Genomic DNA, 21,607 nt, shown 5'->3' with positions numbered 1-21,607 from the left:
ATATATATATATATATATATACATATACTGTACATACACTGTACATACGCAGCCTTCTCAATAACTTTTTGAGTAGGAGGCTGGAGTCATTTCCCAACATCAGCACAGATTTTCTGTGCAGTGAAAATGTTGATGAACGCAGACTGATCACTGACGAAAATGTCTTACCATCACAGGCATAGAAAGAGTTATGAAGTCATAATCAGCAGCAGCTGTCAATTAATTTTGTAGAGAGAGATAACATACATGTTCAAGAATCTAATAAAGAACTATTTCACAATTAATTTTTTTCTTTATCTTGCAGCAGTCCCAGCTGAATGCATGCAGCTCAGAAACTACTTTTTCTGTAAGCTTGTGAAATCTGATCGACATCAAAAGCATCAAATTATGTACAATTGAATAAGACAATTTTAACCCTTTAACTTTGTGATATTCATGTTCCTCAGGGGGAATCAACCACCTTATTTAACTGCTTAAAATACTATTTTTAAAACAATTTTCCACAAAAAATAGTCAGTCTTTTAGAGCCGTGTCAGCCTGAAATAAAAATTTCTAATTGAAATTATTTTGATTTTTTTTATTTTATTTTAATACTTGCTAAGCTTTTTTTCTTTCTTTCTTTTTTTTTTTTTTGGTTAACTCTACACTACAGATTAATTTTATTTATTTTTTGGGGGATAAAATATTTATTTCACAATAAAAACAAAAAGGGGTATTTTTCTCCATTAGTACACCATGTGGGTCAACATCCACATCCCTCCTCTGTCCTCCACAGCTCAGAACTGAGGCCTGGTTCTGTTGACCCAGTCAGATGGGTTTTGGACCCCTCCTCTGCATAGAATTAGACCCCCTAGTGGGGCTTGTTTCGCTCTTCCTCTTCTAAAACAAATCTTGATCACCCTCTTCATCAGCAAATCCCTCACTATGTGAGTCAGACTCTGCTTTTCTCCTTCATGATCCTCTCCTCTGTCTGAGAGGTTCTGACTCCACGGTTCTGTCCTCCTCAGTCCGCAGCTCCATCCTGCTCATGTTCAAAAATCGCCTCATTGGTTTAACTCAACCACATTAAAACTGACTAAACATACTCAACTACACCCTAACTATAAAACCCAAACACGCTAAATATCACAAATCTGTCAAACCTCAAACTCCCTCCCTCTCTCTCTGACTTTGTCGCGCCAAACTCCATTCCACTTGTGTCTTTTTCTTCTTTTTCATGTTGATTATTTTTGGCGCTTGACAAATAACTTCTAGGCCCTGTCAAAAAGGAGGGGAAGGGATGTTTTGTCCCCGGGACTGCCCGTTTTTGCTGCAGCCTCGTGCGTCCTCGCTCTAACGCGCTTCAGATATAACAATGATTGTCAGAAAAAGATGTAGCATGGATTATTGATCATAAACTCTGGTTTTACTTGGTCTATCAACACGATTTAAAAACTGTTGTGTAGTTTGAAGTCTGTACTTTTGACAAATTAAAATAGAGTCTCTGAGAGGCTGTGTCTTTCCCCCAGAGCGACTTAAATCAGTCATGTGACTATCACACGCCGGCACGTCGATTAACTCCAAAGGAAAAAACAAAGTCAGTGAGATTAGGCGGCGCCAGACACTTGAGTAGGCAACAAAGTCACCACCCGCCGCCTGTTATTAAGAAGGTAGCATGTATATTTACAGTGCATCCAGAAAGTTTTCACAGTCCTTCACTTTTCCACATTTGGTTATGTTATAGCCTTATTCCAAATTGTATTAAATTAGTCTCTTTCCTAAAAATTCCTCGCACAATACGCCATTATGACAATGTGAAAAACGATTATTTGAGATTTTGGCAAATTTATTAAAAATGGAAAACAAAGAAATGACATATGCATAAGTACATATTCAAAATTCCTGTGTTTTTTTTCCTGTTTTTACCTGCAGAAGTCGTAACCTTTCTGGTGGTTCTTCAAGACCTCGACACACCAAGAAGATCCACTTCATCAAAAACATGAAACAGTACGACACCCGAGGCAGCAGGTGAGTCTCAGACAAACTGCATCAGGAATATTATCTACAGTATCTCTGCAAAGTCCTTTTCCAAAATCATATCTCAGCCTGTTCTGTCTCACGTTTTTTGTTTTGTAATTAGATTTGATTGCTAGATATTTTGATAGATTTTATTGGATCGGAATGTGAGGACATTCGCGATAAGGTGTATTTTGTCACTTCCTGTTTTCTCTGTTTGTAGCTGGAGTCATTTGTTTGCTCAATTAATCTTTTGTTTTACTGGATTTTTCTATCTTGTGCAAAGTTCTATATTCTAGTACACAAACACCCTCGATACAGTTGTTTTTCTACTGTTGGACTGTGCTTAAGGCACCTTTTATCTTTCAACACTACACTGTTTTTTATCAGTGTATTTGAGATCTGCTAGTTTTGCTTGCGTTAGCTTGGGTCGAATGATCGAACGCCTAAAGCATTGTTGACCTTGTTGAATGGTAATGTACCACAGTGCTTTTAAGACTAAGCTTAAGCCTAGCTTTTTAATAATTTAATAGTCAATTTAATAGTCAATTGGTTGTACCCAAAATGCCCACACATCTACTCATTCTCATCATCACACTATCGATCTGGTTCTGACATATGGAATAGAGTGTAAGTACTTAGTAATACCTCCTCACAATCCTGTTCTGTCTGAGCATTTTTAATTAACATTTTTTTACATTAACTGACTACACAGCTACTGACAGTAAATTTCATTAGAGCAGGTGTTTATCAGAGAATGCTGTAACTACATTTAAAAAATCTCTTCCATTATTGTTTTCCTCTGTCTTGCAGACTAATTCATTCAACCTTTTATTTATACAAGTTAGTCTCATTGAGTCACGACGACTCATTTACAAGAGAGACCTGTAGAGAGAGACCTGTGAGAGCCCTCTAATACAATAGAGAGCAGTGACTTTGATTATCTTGTTTTTAATTTTACAACTTTGATGCAGACTTCACTTAATAAAATTGCTCTGGTGAAAAAGAAGTAATCAATCAGAGGAAGCTGTCTCCTTGGTTCAATTCTGAGTAACGTACTTTAAAATATCCTGATGCATGCTCAATAATCCTTTATACTAATAATCCTTTAATACTTTAAAATAGGCATCTAGAATGCTGGAAAGAAAATGGTACTCCACTAATGTGAAAGAATTGTATTTAACTGGAGAGATAGCCTGCTAACATATAAGAAAGAGCTCCATAAAGCTAGAACTGTATATTATTCATCTTTGATAGATGAGAATCAAAAATAACCCTAGGTTTCTATCCAGTACTATAGCTAGACTAATGAAAAGTCCCATCTCTGTTGACCCATGTATTCATAAAGCTATAAGCAGTGATGACTTCAAGAGATTCTTCATAAATAAAATTATATCAATTAGAGAGAAAATCCAAACCATCCTTCCTTCTATTGCTTCTGATTCCCTGTCAGATGAGGCAGCTTTAGAAATGTCACTAGAACCAGATTTTTTTGGACTGTTTTTGTCCTGTTGAGCTCTTTGAATTGTCAAAATAATAGCTTCATCCAAACCATCAACATGGCTGCTATATCCCATCCCAACCAGACTGTTTAAAGAGGAATTTCCCCAGTTGATGTCCACATTTTGTATCTGCTTAATTTGTCTTTAATGAAGGGTTATGTACTACTGCGCTTTGAGGTTGTTGTATTTGGGACTGTCTATGGCAGCCTCCTTTTATTATCCACCTGAAAAGGTCCTTATTCTTCCTTCAACTTTAATGCAGTCCAAACCACAATGTGCACCCCCACAAATGTTATATCAAAACGGCTGGCTTGGCACCGTGATGTGTGCTATTACATCTTTTTTGGCTTTTTGAGTTACCGTGGTGATATCATTTGCAAACAAAGATACCATTTTCTCATTGAAAAACACTGACAGAGCTCTTAACAGCCTCTAACTGCCACAGTGAGGTCACATGACCTAGAGTGAAGAGGTTTCTGAACAATGTATGTCATCAAATATGACATCTTTTATGATATGGTACCATACATATTATATATCAAAATGTAGGCATTTCTGTCATATTTCCTCCATTATTTCTGGTGTGGCTGTAGGAGTTTTGGTTAAATCAGACATTTTTAGAGATATTAAGGTGAAATTTGGTGTGATGGTAGCTGTGAGCAGTGCCCAATAAATACTGAATTGTAAAAAAAAAAAAAAAAAATCCAATATGGCCACCAAAGCACAATTTAAATGGCTTTAACTCAGTTATTTTTACACACACAGAGCTGAAATTTGGTGTGGTTATAGCTTAGAACGTTCCCTGTCACATACTGAATACAAATCAAAAATCCAAGGTGTCCACCAAAGCTTAAAAAAAATGACTATAAGTCATTGTTTTTGTTTGTTTGTTAGTTTGTTTGTTGCCTTGTTGAACTGAAATTTGGTATGGTGATAGCTGAGGGGGAACCCCAACACATAGTACTGTCAAATCAAAATTTTTAAATGGTTGCCACATGGCAGTCTCCATCAAAGTTTCTACAGAAACTTTCTTTGTAGTTAAACCTTTACTGTATGAAACCTGATCTTGCTTCAGGAATTTTAGCCAATTATAGACCTATATCAAATCTAATGTTCATCTCAAAATTTCTTGAGAAAATAGTAGCAAATCAATTGTGTGAACATCTGAACAGAAATAATCAGTTTGAGGAGTTTCAGTCAGGGTTCTCATCATAGCACAGAAACATCACTAGTGAAAATTACTAATGATATTCTCATGGCCTCTGATAATGGACTTGTGTCTACACTGGTCCTGTTAGGCCTCAGCACTGCATTTGATACAGTTGATCACAATATTCTACTACAGAGGTTTGAATATGATGCTGTTTTTGATATGCTTCCATTAGGGAAAGTTATTAACCAGCATGGGATATATTTTCATTACTATGCTGATGATGCCAAGTTATATTTATCCATGAAGCTCAATGACTCCAATCAATTACTTTGATTACAAGCATGTCCTAAAGACACAATATATGTATATAATACATATAGTAAATATATATAGTATATAATAAATAAATGACTCGGGTATAATGTTTTTCTTGTTTGTTTAACTGGATTCTTTTTATCTACTTTTAGGACTTGTGTGAAAATCTGATGATGTTTTAGGTAATATGTATACAGAAATAGTTGTTTTGTTTTTGTTTTGTCAATATTATTATGTTGTTGTTGTTATTATAACCTTCACCAAGGAGGTTAGCGTTGGTTTGTCTGTGCATACGATGTTACTGTGTAACAGTAATGTCTAGGCAGAGGTGTGCACTCTCTTACTGCTTCTAGTTATGATGATGAAGATGATGGTGTTTTTGTTGTTGTTGTTGATGCACAGCTCTTCTTTGGCTTTGATGTTTAAGTTTCTGAGATATTGGAGGCTGCTGTTTTTCAGACTGTCAGCCTGGCTGTGGACGAGCTGAGTTCTGGTCAGGCAGACACATTCTAACAAACCATGACTATGTTTGTTTCAGAATTGTGCTGATCTGTGCTAAGAGGTCTCTGTGTGCTGCGTTCTCTGTTCTACCGTACGGAGAGAGCTTTTACCTCAGGTAATCAAAACACACACACATATACATATTTAACTTCATCGAGTTGTAGATTCTCAATCATCAAGGATGTGACGATCGTAAGTGGGTCCATAGAAGGCAACTGGACTACAGTACTTCTCTTGATTCAAAAGGCCATTTCTCCTCTTATCCAAAAAGGCTTCTTCAGGTCTGATCACAGATTATGAGTTCCAAGCTTACAAGTTGTTGTTAAACCAATCACAATCTTCTTGTTCTTTCGGCCGTTCCCTTCTCACTCTGTCCTCACTCCAACTACCTCCATGTCCTCTAACTGCATCCATGTACAGTCTCTCCTCTTTGTCTTTTTGCTGGCAGCTGCATTTCTAACATCATTCTACCAATACCACTGTTCCTTCTCTGGGTCCTAATATATGAAATAGTGGGCCGCTTTTGTACTGAAAGTCGGCGTAGAAACAAAAGCAGAAAAAGTGTGTTGGTTCAGACATTCAGTAACCGTGCATGCAAATGTTCTGCCCTCCTTTCTTTCATACATCCCAACAAACTTAAAAACGGTGCACACATGAGACCCCTCCCCTGACACACTTTCATTTAAATATGTAAAAATAGATTTAATATGTCCTGCATGTGGAATTCTTGTCTCTGCAAAAATTATGTCTAGATGCAGGAAAATGAGGAATTTGATGCAAGGAGTGAGGTTCTCCCTCAAGTGGTGGAGTTCAAGTATCTTGGAGTCTTGTTCACGAGTGAGGGAAGAATGGAGCGTGAGACTAACAGATGGATTGGTGCAGCATCTGCAGTTTTGCGGACTCTGTGCCGATATGTTGTGGTGAAGAGAGAGCTGAGCTGTAAGGCAAAGCTCTCTGTTTACCAGTCGGTCTATGTTCCTACCCTCACCTATGGTCATGAGCTCTGGGTAGTGACAGAAAGAATGAGATTGCAGATACATGTGGTTGAAATGAGTTTCCTCCACAGGGTAGCTGGACTCTCCCTTAGAGACAGGGTGAGAAGTTCAGTTATCCGGGAGAGACTCAGAGTAGCACTGTTGCTCCTCCACATCGAGAGGTGGTTTGGGCATCTGGTAAGGATGCTTCCTAGGTGCCTCCCTAGGGAGGTGCTTTGGGCATGTCTGACTGGGAGGAGACTGCGGGGAAGGCCCAGGACATGCTGGAGAGACGACGTCTCTCGGTTGGCCTGGGAACACCTTGGAATCCTCCCAGAAGCGCTGAAAGAGGTGGTTGTGGAAAGAGATGTCTGGACCTCCCTGCTCAAGCTGCTGCCCCAGACACTCGACTTGAGAATCAGCAGAAGATGATGGATGGATGTAAGTCAGAGACGCTCTTAAATAAATAGTGGTATGTAAAAATGTGTTGGCCACACATGTGCAAAGAGGTGTGTGTGTGTGGGGGGGAACCATGAATACCCCCCCCCCTCCTTTACTGTGCACATGTTCACCAAACACAACACACACTTCCCACATGTTTATCTGGCAACCTTGATACCGAGCTCGGTTTCAGCATGATCACAGCTACATGTAAACTGGTGAATGTTCCTTCAGACCGAGGATGTTGTTGGTTTTCTCCTACATGCTGGAAAACGGTGAGTAGCACAAAAAACTGCTCTTTGCCATTCATTGTAACTGTTGTTGGAGCAGAAAATGGGGCCAAGATGGGGTAGAGATAGGGCAGCCGACTTGGGACCAGAAAGTCTTTGTTTGATTCCCAGCCATGCCCACATGTTGTAGTGTCTCTGAGCAAGACACCTAATCCCCAACTGCTCCCCGGGTGCTTACATAGCTGCCCACTGCTCCACCTGGGTGTATCTCACGTGTGATGGGTTAAATGCAGAGAACTAATTTATTCGTTGTATTGGAACATACAATGATGACATATTGCACATACACTTATACTTATAAGCCTTTGGAGTGCAGCCGCCTGTAGTAAGCATGTATTTCTTCACACTGTGTAGTAGTTCACACCTGTGCAGAGAGTTCCCCCAAAAACCTCCACTCTGAGACCAGGCTTCAGAAAGAACGAAGGCTGTTGTTGTGTACCTGAACGAACAAACGGCTGCAGAAAAGCTGTGGTTTCACTCAAAAAGCACATTGTGTCAACAGGCCCTGAGTTTCATATACAGTTTTAAAAGCATAAAACTCCACACTCCTGTTTAGAACTGTGAAACACCTTCAACTGCAGTACAGAAGTCCAGTTGTTATTTACCATGTCCAGGATGACTGAGAATCTACACCAGCATTTAGATTATAACCAAGTCATGCTTAAATTTCAGGCAGCAGCTGCATTGGCACCCTTCAACCTTTTATCAAATATGTTTGTTTTTGTTTGTTGTGTGTCCAGTGAGCCTGCATTAAACCACCCCAGGAGGAGACACTCTTCAGGAAACATCTCCACCACCCTAGAGATGCTGCCAGGCCTGGAGGGCTTCCAACTGAACACCTTTGGCAGGGTAGGTGTTCTCAACCAATTCACACTTGCGGTTTTACCAAAAACATGCATGTTAGGCTCCCTTCAGGCCCAGGCTTCCCTTGCAAAAGAGATCTATGATCTCAGTGGGATTTGCCTGGTTAAATAATGGTTAATAAATAAATAAATAAAATAAATTACATTTTATGTGGTTTTAATGTTCAGGTTCTGGTGGTTTATTTCCTTGTACTGTTGGTCTCTTTCAGTCTGTGTCGTATGCTCAGTTTCTGTATCCCACCAATGCTCTGGTGAGGCAGAAACCATGTTCTACTAGTGAACTGATGCTACAGATCCCAGTGTCCAGGAGTACACACAGCATGCTGGGCAGAAGTTATCCCTCCAGCCAACTGAACAGCACCATGGGCCTGGACCTAGGTAAAATGCACACACATGCACACACTTAAACTCCCAGTCAAAACCATGCAAAGTTGGATAAACGGTACTTATTCAGTCTGCAGGTTGGACTGCCAAAAGGACTGTTGGACCTTCAGGTGCCTTTTGTCAAACTCCAGACAGGCTGCCATGTGCATTTTATTGAGTGGCTTTCGTCTGGCCACTCTACCATACAGGCCTGATTGTGGATTGTTGCAGAGGTGATTGTCTTTCTGGAAGGTTCTCCTCTCTCCACAGAGGAACACTGGAGCTCTGACAGAGTGTCTTTGGAAACTGCACCCTTTTTGGGTTAAATTGTGTCCTTAACTCGCTCATTGTCCTACTGTCATGAATCTTGGAGTGGTTTTAAATGGTTCTTTTAATTTGAGAAGTGAGTATCTATTCTAGTCTATCTAACAATTACATCAGATTGCTAATGCAAAATCTTACATTTCTCCAAAAGGCCTCAAAACATGTAACCATACCTCCATCACCTCTAGTTTGGACTACTAGATATTGGCTTGGAGCAATCATCTTTTCATAGGTTGTCCAGAATGCTGCTTTTATGTTGTGGTATTTACTTGTTTATGGTTGCTTTTATTCAGTTTTATGGTACTTGTATTATTTATTATATTATTATTATTATTGTATTTATTTAATTAGTTCATGTTTTATTTCTTGTTTTCTTGTTTTTAAATGTGCTATAGAAATAACATTGGCACTGACTGTGTTCCTTGTACTTTTCTCATAGTTCTAAGTATCAGAATGAAAAATATTAAGTATATTGTTAATATTAATATAAAATGTTTTTATACTTGTATGCTATGCAAAGAGAAACTACCAGCTGCAGTCACTCATAGTCACTAACAGTAAGTTGATAGTCTTCGGTCTCTTGAACATTAAAGACCTTCTAGAACAGGGATGGGCAGCATTTTGTTCCAGAGGGCCAAATCGAGATATTTAGGCAATCAAAGTCCGTATAGAGAAGTGGAAAATACATTTTCTTTAAGACATATAATCTGGAAGACTAACAGGGTTTTCCTTATTGTAGAATAGTTAGCATTCTTGATAAAATATTTCTCATTGATACTCTTTAGGAATATAAGACATACTTTCTGTATACTGGCTCTTGTGACAACATATTTGTTAGCTTACATATAAAATGAAAAAGTTATACGTTTGCTTTCTGGAGTATTCAAGGTTCAGTCTAGCTGTGGAAACACACCACCTTAATTTTTTTTTTTTTTGCCTATCTTAATTCAAAGGTTTTTGATGCATTTGTCCAAGTTGTTTAACTTAGACCAAATTTTCATTGATAAAAAGCAGTTTACATCAACTTATTTAAAAGTTACTTTCATTTCAATTAAAGATTTTGGGGGCTGGATGGAGATTGTCCAAGGGCCACTTTTGGCTCCCGGCCCTTATGTTGTCCACATCTATACTAGAACACTACAACCACTTCACAGATTTTGGTGAATGTATGGATGTATTTGGGGTTGTATGTATACTGTAGTTATGACTCCAGGTGGATAAAAGAAAATCCCCCCCATAAATCATTAAAGTTTTATATTGTAGAATAATTCAACTCTGGAATAAAATTAATTTGACCTTTATGTCAATGATGAATGTATGTAAACATCTGAATGCAGCTGTCCAATCAACACGTGTTTCTGTTAAACTAACAGCACAGTGTCTGGGTCAGTTCATCTTTAATCCTGTTGATTTTTATGATATTTAGGTGTGGATGATGCTACAGACTATGACCCGAACCTCCTCAGTGACCCCCAGTGGCCTTGTGGGAAACATAAACGAGTGCTGATTTTTGCCTCCTACATGGTAAGAAAAGCAGTAGCTGCTGACTTCAATGTTCAAGCGTTGATTGGGTTTCAGGTTCTGGAAAGCAGCTGTGTCTTCACAATCCATCCACAGTTCTGAAGGCTGTTTGGCCTGTCCCAGCTCTGAAACAGTGGAGTCTGTGAATGTGGGCCAACTTGATGTAAATGTAGTTCCATTTTATCCCAGCTCTGCCTTGTGTGTAACTGGATTTATTTTGAAGAAGGATGTGTTGCCTAAGACAGTATCGGTGATTAAAAAAAATACTCCCAACAGGATACAGTTTAATCAATTGAATTTGTTTATAAAAAGACTGAAACTCTTAATTTTTCTGTCAATAAGAACTGTAAGTGTGGGTTAATGGCCAGTTGTTATTGCCTGCCACTGAAAAGCTGAGGAGCACAGTGTTGTTTTGCCTGTGCCTCTGCGTGACTGTGTGTGTGTGTCTGTTAGGAAAACTTCTTGTGAACCACTGGACAAACTAATTTGAATTCTTTGGAGTCAACCCAATTCAGTATAGCTGACTTAGCTAATCAACTCTAGCCATCACAAAACAGCTGTAACAGTCAGTTTGACAGATTTTGTGCTACAATGCGATTCAAGGTTCAAGGACTGTATCTTTATTGTTATTCGCATCACCTGTGGTACATGAGGTGGAACGAAAATGTGTACACAAGGTCCCAGTTACACCCAAAAATATAAAGTATAAAAGGAAATGGTATATTCATTCATTAATTCAACCTTTATTAAGGATGTAAGATATGCACTAAACAAAAGCTAAACGCTACAAGATCTAAGATATACGCTAAACACTAATAATGTGAAATAATAAAGTATATTAAGTGAACAGATGAGTATGAATGAATACAGCAACATGGGATAATCAGCAGCATGTGTAATTATCAGCTGTGCTGCTGAGAATCAGCAACACCTACTGTGAGAGAGACGCCTCACAGTTTCGCACGAGATTATGCATAACATTATTTTCAAGGTTTGACCAAAGCAGCTACAACTCTGTCATTTTTTTCCTCATAAAATGATCTTATCAGCTCAGTTTTAACACTGAGGCCTCAGGTGTCATATTGACCCACGGACAGCAGGAAGATTAAAGGACTGCTCGGCCTTTAATTCATTCATGACTTGCAGCTTGATAAACAGCCCTGACAATGTTCGTACGTTTCCCTTGCGCTCTGTGTTAACGCAGATCAGTCAGTCAGATCAGAACTCACTGCTCTGAGTCATCAGCAGCAGATCTTTTAAGCTCTTTAAGGCTTTGTGGCCTCTGGGTGTCAGATTAGCTCCTCCTCACCAGATTGTAGTTCAACACCACCCTGACCTCACACCTATGAGCAGCAGCTGACTACAACACAAACATCCTACATCTCTTCAGTAATTAAAGACCTGACATTTCTTGAAGGAATGCTACTTGCCCTCCCCATTTCATCCCAGAGTTTTAGACTGAGATAATCTTATGATTAATTCAATTCAATTCATAAATACTTTATTAATCCCAAAGGGAAATTCTTTGTTGTTGTAACTCATTATCCTCGTTTCATTAAGAGAAGTTATAGATACAAATGATGGTGTTAACATTGTTTTGGTCAAATCGTAAAAATTACATTAAAGTAGTCCCTCGATTATCGCAGGGGTTACGTTCCAGACGCCCCCGCGATAGGTGAAAAATCGCAAAGTAGGAACGCTTTATTTATTTTGGCGTTTAAATATCTTTTAAGGCTTTATAAACTCTTCCCACATGCTTGCAATATTCTTAACAATGTTCTAAACTTCTAAACCTATGTAATTTTAACAACATACATATATACAGTATATGTACTGTGCAGTACTGCAAAATTTTATATGGGTACTCCCCAGCTCTGGAGACCAGCAGCTCGGTTCCGGTCGGGCTCGGTTCTGGTTCTGCAGACCTACCCTGCAGCGACGAAGCCCGCCAGGTTGATGTGCGTGCGGATAATTGAGCTTCATGAAGCTTCAGGATTATTTGCGACTTTCCTGCCAATTCTGTGAGCTTCATAGATAAATCGTTATTTCTGACTTTGCGTTGCAAAACAACTCCTTCATTTCGGCAGACAGCATTGTCATGAAGAACTGTTGCCTTCTTGGAAGTGTAGTTCTTTTGACTGGCATTACAGTGTAGGCTAATTGAAAGAAAAGTACAAAATGGCGGCGCCTGTTCGAAGTATTTTTATTTATTTTTGTTAACTTTTATCCCGTACTGTCCTAATCACCTTAGTAATATTAAAGTTGACAGTCGTGTGTCGTGTACAATTTATGTTGAAAAAATGTGAAGGAGTGTGTCCGCGAAAGTCGAACTGCGAAGTAGCGAGGGGCTGCTGTAGTACAATAGTTCACAATATTGTAATATTAGTGCTCAGTGTGAGGATGGCTCTTGGCTATTACCACCAAGTCTTAGCAAACAAAAAAGTTATACATTTTTTTTAATTACAGCTATTGAGCTAAGATTGATTAGCTGTGGCAGCCATCTTGAATTGGGTAATCACTTGTAGATGTACATCCAGTGATTACCGTACTTTCTGAAGGTTTTCACACAATCTTTCCTGTATTTCTTGCAATTCTTCTTCTTCTTCTGGCTTCTCCCTCTTCAGGGGTCGCCACAGTGGGTATGTTTACATGGACATAAGTAACCGGATCAAATGGCCGGTCGGAATAAAAGTGTGTCATGTAAACACTCCGTTCGGGTTATTTTTTGTGTATTTGGCTCGATCCGATATAATTTGTGATCAGAACGAAACGGGTGGTTTACACCGATCCGAAACCCGATCGGTGCGCATATAAACGCTTGATCTGTTTGTTTTAATCTGATCGTGAAAAACTGACCTGACTGCGCATATGCGACTTTGCCATTTCCGCCTGGCTAACGCTAATAATATTAGCATGTCAGGGAAGCAAAACTGGTCGGTGAGCGACACAACATTTCTACTAGAAACTTTGAAAGAGCTCAAAATGATCTGTTTCACCTGTAGCTCAGTCAGGGAGTGCAGTAATGTCTCCACCGTCATTAAAACCTGTCGCGGGTCCATTTTGGGTGCTCAGGTTTGTTTACGTTCACCCGGAAGTAGAACTTCTTCTTCGGTGTTTTTTTTAAGGAGAGTTTACCACTCTGCGCATGTCAGTACTGCTGTTCAGAACAAAGCCCGCTGCATGTAAACGCTCATCGTGAACAGATTGTGCCCATGTAAACAATACATTTGAATTATTCAAACAGAACACATTTCAATCCGGTCAAAGAATTTTGCGCATGTAAACACAGCTTGTGAGTCATCCTCCTCCACCTCACTCAGTCCTCTGCATCCTTGTGGTCTTTGACTAACAGTAGCACAATTTCTGCTGGCACCCTGTATGTCAGCAGCACCGGTGGCGGTCATTGTTAGCCCAGGCCTCGACTGATCCGGTATGGTTTCCCTTTGATAAACTGGCATCATAGTTTTGGCAAAAGTGTTTTACGTCAGATGCCCTTCATGTCACAACCCTCACCATTTTTCCAAGCTTGGGACTGGCACAAGAAACACACTGGCTTGTTCTCCCTAGTAGCTGGTTTCTCAAGTGTGTTACAAAACTATAAATTAAACAAAAAGCACCATTCCCTGTTCATTGTTTAGTCAGTCACGTATGGTGAAGGCCTAATTAGTATTGACCACAGCTGCATTGTTTTTTTTTCTTTGCAGAGAAGTAATTTCAGACAAACAATACATTTCATTCAGGACGACAAAGATAACGTAACTTACACTGATATATTTTACCTCTGTATTAGATATATTGTTCTTGATAAGACAGCACAGTGGCACAGTTGGTAGAGCTGCCGCCTCTCAGCGAGCAGATCGCCCTGGTTCAAATCCTGGCCACAGGCCTTTCTGGGTGGAGTTTGCATGTTCTCTCCGTGCATGTGTGGGTTTTCTCCGAGTACTCCAGTTTCTTCCCACAGACCAAAAACATGCAAGTTAGTCTGATTAGTAACTAAATTGTCCCTGGGTGAGAATGAGAGTGTGTATGGTTGTTTGTCTCGTTTGTCTCTATGTGGAGAATTTATTTTTGTGGATTATTATTTTTTTTTTTTTAGATCAGTTTCAGTAAACTTACCATGCTCTTTTCAGCAAAATACCCTACACAATATTTAATTGCTCTCAGCTTTGGCTGTGCTGTGAGTGTGCAGCATGGCCTTGAATTGAAAGTAGTCCCCAGCCCTCTACTAGATACATTGTACAGTTACGCCATTCATAAGTAAGGACAAGGCTCATTCCCAGTATTTTAGGTATGACAGTTAGACGTGTTTTTAACAGTGCATAGTAGACCAATTATCACTGATACTGATATGTTCCCAAATGCCTATATTGGCCTAAAGTATCAGCCCTACTGATATATCGGTTGGGCTCTAATTCATAGTCACTTAAATTCTTATTCTTGTCAGTTCTGATGTTCAGTTTGAACTTCAGCAAGTGTATACATTCAGGCCATAACCCCACTTATTCAGCAGGGGTTCACTCTTGTGCAACATAAGCACCAACTGGAGCAAATAACAAGGACCAGAACCCTCACTGCAGCCTTCTCAATAACTTTTAGAGTAGGAGGCTAACGGCTCAGAGTAGGAGACTGGAGTCATTTCCCAACATCAACACAGATGTTCTGTGTGGTGAAAATGTTGATGAACGCAGACTGATCACTGATGAAAATGTCTTACCATCACAGGCATAGAAAGTAGGAAGGACCCCACTCACCCAGCACACACACTTTTTGCCCCTCTCCCCTCAGGAAGGAGGTTGAGGAGCATTAAGTGTAGAACCACTAGACTGAGGAACAGCTTCTACCCTGAGGCTGTTAGACTCATGAATCTCTAACCAGAATAATCACTGTGAAAAAAAATCACATCATGTTGCTGCTGATCTGTTTCATGTTGCTGCTGATCTGGTTCATGTTGCTGCTGATCTGTTTCATGTTGATGTGTTCATGCGTGCTCATCTGCTCACACAGACTCATGCTCACGTTCATGCTGCTGTTCGGCGTATTGTTTTTATGCTATTAGTGTTTAGTGTGTTTTTAGTTCATGTTTTTCTTGGTTCATATCTTAGATCTTATTACTGTTTTGCTTTTACATTTTATTGTTGGATGTAACTGGGACTCTGTGTACATAATTTCATTCCACCACATGTGGTGGATTGACAAATAAAGAAACTCTGACTCCATTAGTGCAAAATAACATTACATCTTGTATTTGTTACTGACAGCTGCATATTTGTTAAAAAGGCTAACTTTGTCTCAGACACATTGAATAATTGACTCAGTTTGCTTAGAGTTCAGACGGGTTTGGAACCAGTTGATAAAATCAGTTAGGACATCTTCTCTCAGTTCAAAATACGATCAGTTTCCTGATTATTGCCATAATGAGACGACATCAGACACTGTCTGTCTGATGTCGTCTCATTATGGCAATAATCAGGAAACTGATCGTATTTTGAACTGAGAGATGGTGTTCTAACTGATTTTGTGAAAGTGAGTTTGTTCCAGTGGACTCGTTGTTCTGACACTTTTTAGATAATTATTACTGTTAAATCTTGAAATCCTGAATTGCTTTGCCTCTTACATGTTTTCTTCCTGTTCTTCACCTTTAATCTTGCAGACGACAGTTATTGAGTATGTCAAGCCATCTGATCTGAAGAAAGACATGAACGAGACCTTCAGGGAGAAGTTTCCTCACATTACACTCACCCTCAGTAAAATACGCAGGTACGCTCTGTATCTGATCATTCAGACGCATCAAGTTGAAACTTGACCATTAAAAAGAGTGTGTTCCAGCTTGAAAAGAGAGATGACAACAGTCGGGGAGGATTGTGGCCTGCAGCCCGTCGCCATCGCCATGGCGTTTGTCTACTTTGAGAAGCTGGTACTCCAGGGTCGACTCAACAAACAGAACAGGTTAGTTCTAGTCTTTTTCACAATTATTATTGACTTTTTTCTACAGGCTGTAATCTGTGCTGATTAGAGTGGTCTGACATTCAGTCACAGTGTGACCAACAAGCAGCACTCTGTCTTCTCTTGCCGATCTATGTCTTGCAAATATCATTCATCTGTTTGTGCATGGTGTGGTGATGCAAACTTGAAAAATAAGTCCAGTACCGACCTCCATTTCAGTGTGTGGCTGCATCTTGGAGTAAGAAAGATTCCCTTTGAAAGTAGAGTAGCCGCTTCAAAATTCAATATGGCTGCCACCATATATTTGTAAACTATATACATATATGCATATAAATTGCTCTAACCACTCAGCCACAGCCCCAAATTTTTACATTTTAATACATTTATTTATTTATCTTGTTTCTTTTTTATCCAGCTGCTTTTGAACCTAACGTGTGGTGTAGCAGTGGATGCCCTTGTATTTTTGTAGTTATTGAAGATTTAGTCACAGGAGAAACAAATGATGACATAAGTGACATTTCCTAATTTCATCTTTGTTTCGCTGATCGTCTCCGTTATTGATAATGTCCACAAAACTGTTTGTTGTCTTACAAAACCTAAAACAACTACACTATTTTTGCAATTGTTAAAAGTTTTAAAACTTCATCTGAATTTTCTGGACCTCATTTGTTTTCCAACACGGCTGTAAAAACCAACCAACAACCGTTATTGTTTTACAGGAAGTTGGTGTCAGCTGCCTGTATCCTGTTAGCTGCTAAAATAAGCAGTGACTTGAAGAAACTGGAGGTTAAACAACTTATTGATGTGAGTCTCACTCTCTCTCTCACACACACTCACACACTCAGCGTCACCTGTTGGTTACCTCTGCCTGACAGATTATGTTCTCAGGTTTTTTTTACGATTTTTTGACCCACTCGGGGAAATTTCCTGCAATTACTGAATAAACCTGATCACACAGCAGAAACCAGTGTCTGTTAATACCAGAACCCACATTGATCTGCGTTAGACCATAATCTTATTCCCTTAATAATAATATTCCCTTATTCCCTGTAAAGCTCATTAATTAAGCTGTGTTATTGCGTTCAATCAGAATAATCAAGTGTACAATGTTGATGTTAAACTTTGATTCTGTTAATTAATGACCACATTCATTTTGATGGGTCAAAGAAAATTAACGTCTCATGTCACTGGTTTTTAGACCATCTCCCACACAGTATCTCTGTCACATATCTGTCAAGTAACTCGAAAAAGAGAGAACCCGTCGTTAAATATTGATTGTAGTGGAGCTAACTGAAGCTAACCGACCCTAGCTTACTACATTTCTTAACAATCATGTAAACATGATTGTTAAATCATGTTTCTTCCAACTGAGGCAGCTGTCTAAACTGAAGCCCATATTGTCCAAAAATAACCTGGAGACAGTAATACATGCATTCATTACATCTAGGCTTGATTACTGCAATTCACTCCTGTTTGGTATCAGTCAGACCTCCATTGCACGACTACAACTGGTCCAGAATGCAGCAGCCTGATTTTTAACCAGTACAGGCAAAAGAGAGCACATTACTCCAGTTTTGGCCTCACTGCACTGGTTACCGGTTCACTTTCGAATCCAGTTCAAAATACTCCTGTATGTCTACAAATCACTGAACAGTCCCCCCCCCCCCCCCCCCCCATATCTCTCTGATCTGATACAACCGTATGTCCCACCATGTTCCCTGAGGTCAGCGGAGACCAGTTGCTCCTCACAGTTCCAGGAACTCGTCTTAAGTGCAGAGGTGACGGGACCTTCTCTGTAGCAGGACCAAGACTTTGGAACGAGTTACCTCTGCTTGTCAGACAGGCCCCCTCCCTCTCGGTTTTCAAATCCCGTTTAAAAACCCACTACTATTCAGTAGCTTTCAACACCAGATGATCTGTGTTTTGATCCTGTATGCTCCACACTGGTTAGTCATCATATTTATTATCTGCATTGTTTTTATGTCTATATTCTGATTTACCTCATTTTGTATTTTGCTTTGTGTGTTGCCTGTTGTTCTGTCTGTACAGCACTTTGGTTGGCCTTGTCGCTGTTTTAAGTGCTCTATAAATAAAATAGTATGGTATGGTATAACCTGAACCCCTCACTCACTGCTCTTTGAATTGAGAAAACTCCTCGGATGAGGAGCGAAACGTCTTCTGTTACAAATAAAGTTCAGTTGTTTTTGTATTGAACATTTTTTGAATAGTAGCTGGAATGATCCCCAACACAAACTGAGCACTAAAATGTTGCCCCTTTGTCTGTCTGTTGGCAAAATATCTCATAAACCACTGGACTAAATTTAAGGCAACTTTCAGGAACATTTGTCAACATCAGATGATCTTAGTGTAAAAGGCGGCGGGTGATATGCATTCCTTCATGGAATGCGCAAACTTCAGTTTATATAATTCCTTACAAGCAGTTCAGGTCCAGAACTGTGAGTCTTGATCAGAACGTTTGTTGTGTTTCTGCAGAAACTGGAGGAGCGTTTCCGGATCAGCAGGAAGGAGCTCATATCCTTTGAGTTCATCATTCTAGTCGCTCTGGAGATGGCGCTCTACCTCCCTGAGAGTAAGGTCCTGCCCCATTACAGACGGCTGGTGCAGCAGCAGCAGGTGTAGCTGGTCCACCTCCATGGTCCTCATGCCTAACCTGAGCTCAGCAGAGCCTCTGCTGCCTGGCTCAAGGGAGCAGCGGCACAGAGAGACAGGACACCAAAGTGACGACACACTGTGAGCAACAGGACTCATCTGTCCCTCGAGTAAAACCTGATGGACTCTGAGCCCGTCAGTCTGCAGCTGTTACTGCTGGGTTGATAGAAAACCAATCCTTTTTTACTTATTATTATTATTATTGTTAATATTGATATTTGACAATCAATTCACTGCTCCTAAAACCTTCAGAATAACAACAGAGCTCCACGGCAGCTGGTCTAATTTATGGCAGAGGAGGGTTTGAGATTAAAGTTGAAATATTCCAAGAATAAAAGCTAAAAATGGCAGAAATGAAGTAACAGAGCATAAAAGAGAATTTAACCCTAAACTTCTAAAGCTTTCTAATAGCCAGTTGTTTATACTTTCTACTTCCCTACAGTTTCAGTAAAAATAAAAAAATACCACTGACTGGAGTTGGAGACAACCTGTAAATAACTTCTCAAAGATCCCAGCAGTCTAGGCCGCAGGACGAGTTTTACTGAAAAACAAGTCATAATACTTCAAATGCTTCGAAACATCTGAGTATTTTCAGGTCCACAGTACATGACTCTTCTTGTGAAGGTCAGAGAATTTTGTGGAAGTTATCTCCTGTGGCAATATAAAACTGTACCTCACATCAGTAAGGTTCAGCTTTGAGTTCTGTAGTTTACCCATTAAAAGCCTGAAACCCTCGACTTCACTACAAGTAAAAAGAACAAATATTGTTCACGTCACCAGGCAAAGTCTGGAAACACTTTAATTTCTGAACTGTGAAACAATAAGAGAAGATATTGTTTCTTTCGACTTTAAAGCCAGGATCTCATTGGGCTAAGTTGTGGCATGGGAGAGGTGCAGGTTTAATTCCACCAGCAGTCACATGTTGAAGTGTCCCTGGGCAAGACACTGAACCTCTCATTGTCTTTGATTTTTTTTTTTCATGTACCCTTTATTTATCCAGGTAGTCTCATTGAGCCACGAGAATTCATTTTCAAGAGAGACCTGTTTAGGGAGCAGATGGGGGTTAAGGGCCTTGCTCATGGGTCCAAAGTAGGGCGAATGAGGGTGGGAGCAGGTGTGGGTGCTTCACCTACCCTACTCACATTTTTGATGTTGTCTGTACTGGGGCTTGAGCCGGCAATTTTCCGATCACAGACCCACCTTCTCTAACCTCTGCGCCACCACTCCCCCTATGATGGTGTCCCAGTGGTGTATGAATGTGATCTAAAGCTCTGGTTAGTCTCTTTAGAATGATTTGTTCAATTGGCGCTGTAGAGGTCTAGCAGGGTGCTGTATGTAGGTGTGTGGATGAGTAGAGGAGGGCACAGATTGTATTGTTCAAGTTCAAGTCAATTTTATTGTCGCTTCCACCACATGTGGTACATGAGGTGGAACAAAATTATGTACACAGGGTCCCAGTTACACCCAAAAGTAGCAAAATACAAGTATAAAAAGAAACAAGGTTTGAAGGCTCAATCATCCTGGTACAACAAAAAAGGTTGAATCATTTCATCTGGACCAGTTTCCACTCATCCAGATGAAATAATTCAACCTTTTTTGTTATAAAAAGAAACAGTAAATAAGGATCTAAGATATACGCTAAACAAATGCCAAACGGTATGCTAAAAGATTTAAGATATATGGTAAACACTAATAATGTAAAATAATATGGTGTAACAACAGCAGCTCGAGGCCCTGTGATGGACTTGCGACCCGTCCAGGGTGTACCCCGCCCCTCGCACAGTGATTGCTGGACATGGGCACCAGCGACCCCCGTGACCCAAAATGGAATAAGCGGGTAAAGATAATGGATGGATGGATGAATGGAACAGCAGCTCGAACATGAGTTTGTGGTGAGCAGACTAAAGCACAAAGAAGTGGGGGGCATTATGGGTGAAGGACAGTTTTGATAGGCAAGGCGCTCGGTTCTGTTGACAGGGCAGAGTGCCCTCCTTGGATAATGGTAGGGGAAACACTGCCCAGGGTATACTCTGGCCTGGGCCAAACTACCAAATTTAATCTGGGCAAAGGTTAATCTGGCCTGTTGCACCTTCTTGCTGAGAAGCAACAGCTCTATCAACTGCGCCAACATGATATGCTCAAAAATCATATGCAACAAATTTTCATTCAAAATCCTCAAAGTTGTCGCCAACATTTCTGCTACGTCTGAAAAACTGACTTCTGGGGCGGCATATAGTCCAGATTAGTCGGTTGTCACATATAACTATCACAGCACTATCATCAGACATTCTGCTTCTCATCTGAGGAGAGTTCTCAGTTCAAAGCTTCTGTGTGTGAAATTGTAAACTTTTTACCAGACATGAAAATGTGTCAGTGGGCTGACCTTATGTCTTTCTGTCTAGCTAGGATACTAAAAGTGCGCTGGTGAAGATCCTCAGTCATCCAGGACATGGTCAATTCAAAAAAGTTCAAGACAAAAACAACTGGACTTTATTTGCAACGTTGTTGCGCTTCTCATCCGAGGAGCTTTCCCAGTTCAAAGAACAGAGGGTGTGGGGTTCGAGTTATAAAGTTGAGGTAAGCTAGATATAGCAATAAACTAGATATAGCTATAAACTAGATATAGCAATAAACTAAATATAGCAATAAACTAGATATAGCAATAAACTAAATATAGCAATAAACTAGATATAGCAATAAACTAAATATAGCAATAAACTAGATATAGCTATAAACTAAATATAGCAATAAA

At 39.8% G+C, this 21,607-nt stretch overlaps 1 protein-coding gene across 1 annotated transcript in view; it reads left to right on the top strand.

Annotated features, from left to right (window-relative positions):
- Positions 1-19,214, top strand: part of cables2b (Cdk5 and Abl enzyme substrate 2b) — a 34,888-nt gene extending 15,674 nt beyond the window's left edge. The window contains exons 2-10 of the mRNA XM_037684058.1: positions 1,912-2,007; positions 5,504-5,581; positions 7,912-8,020; positions 8,244-8,412; positions 10,148-10,245; positions 15,893-15,999; positions 16,069-16,188; positions 16,905-16,989; positions 18,679-19,214. Coding sequence (XP_037539986.1) covers positions 1,912-2,007; positions 5,504-5,581; positions 7,912-8,020; positions 8,244-8,412; positions 10,148-10,245; positions 15,893-15,999; positions 16,069-16,188; positions 16,905-16,989; positions 18,679-18,825 — 1,009 coding nt within the window. The 3' untranslated portion in view covers positions 18,826-19,214. The remainder of the gene's footprint in view (positions 1-1,911; positions 2,008-5,503; positions 5,582-7,911; positions 8,021-8,243; positions 8,413-10,147; positions 10,246-15,892; positions 16,000-16,068; positions 16,189-16,904; positions 16,990-18,678) is intronic.
- Positions 19,215-21,607: the final 2,393 nt, after the last annotated feature.

Source organism: Nematolebias whitei, chromosome 11 (genome assembly GCF_014905685.2).
Source record: "Nematolebias whitei isolate Nwh7 chromosome 11, NemWhi1, whole genome shotgun sequence".
Taxonomy (NCBI): Eukaryota; Metazoa; Chordata; class Actinopteri; order Cyprinodontiformes; family Rivulidae; genus Nematolebias; species Nematolebias whitei.
The sequence above is the reverse complement of the archived record's forward strand: the minus strand, read 5'-3'. Positions and strand labels throughout refer to the sequence as shown.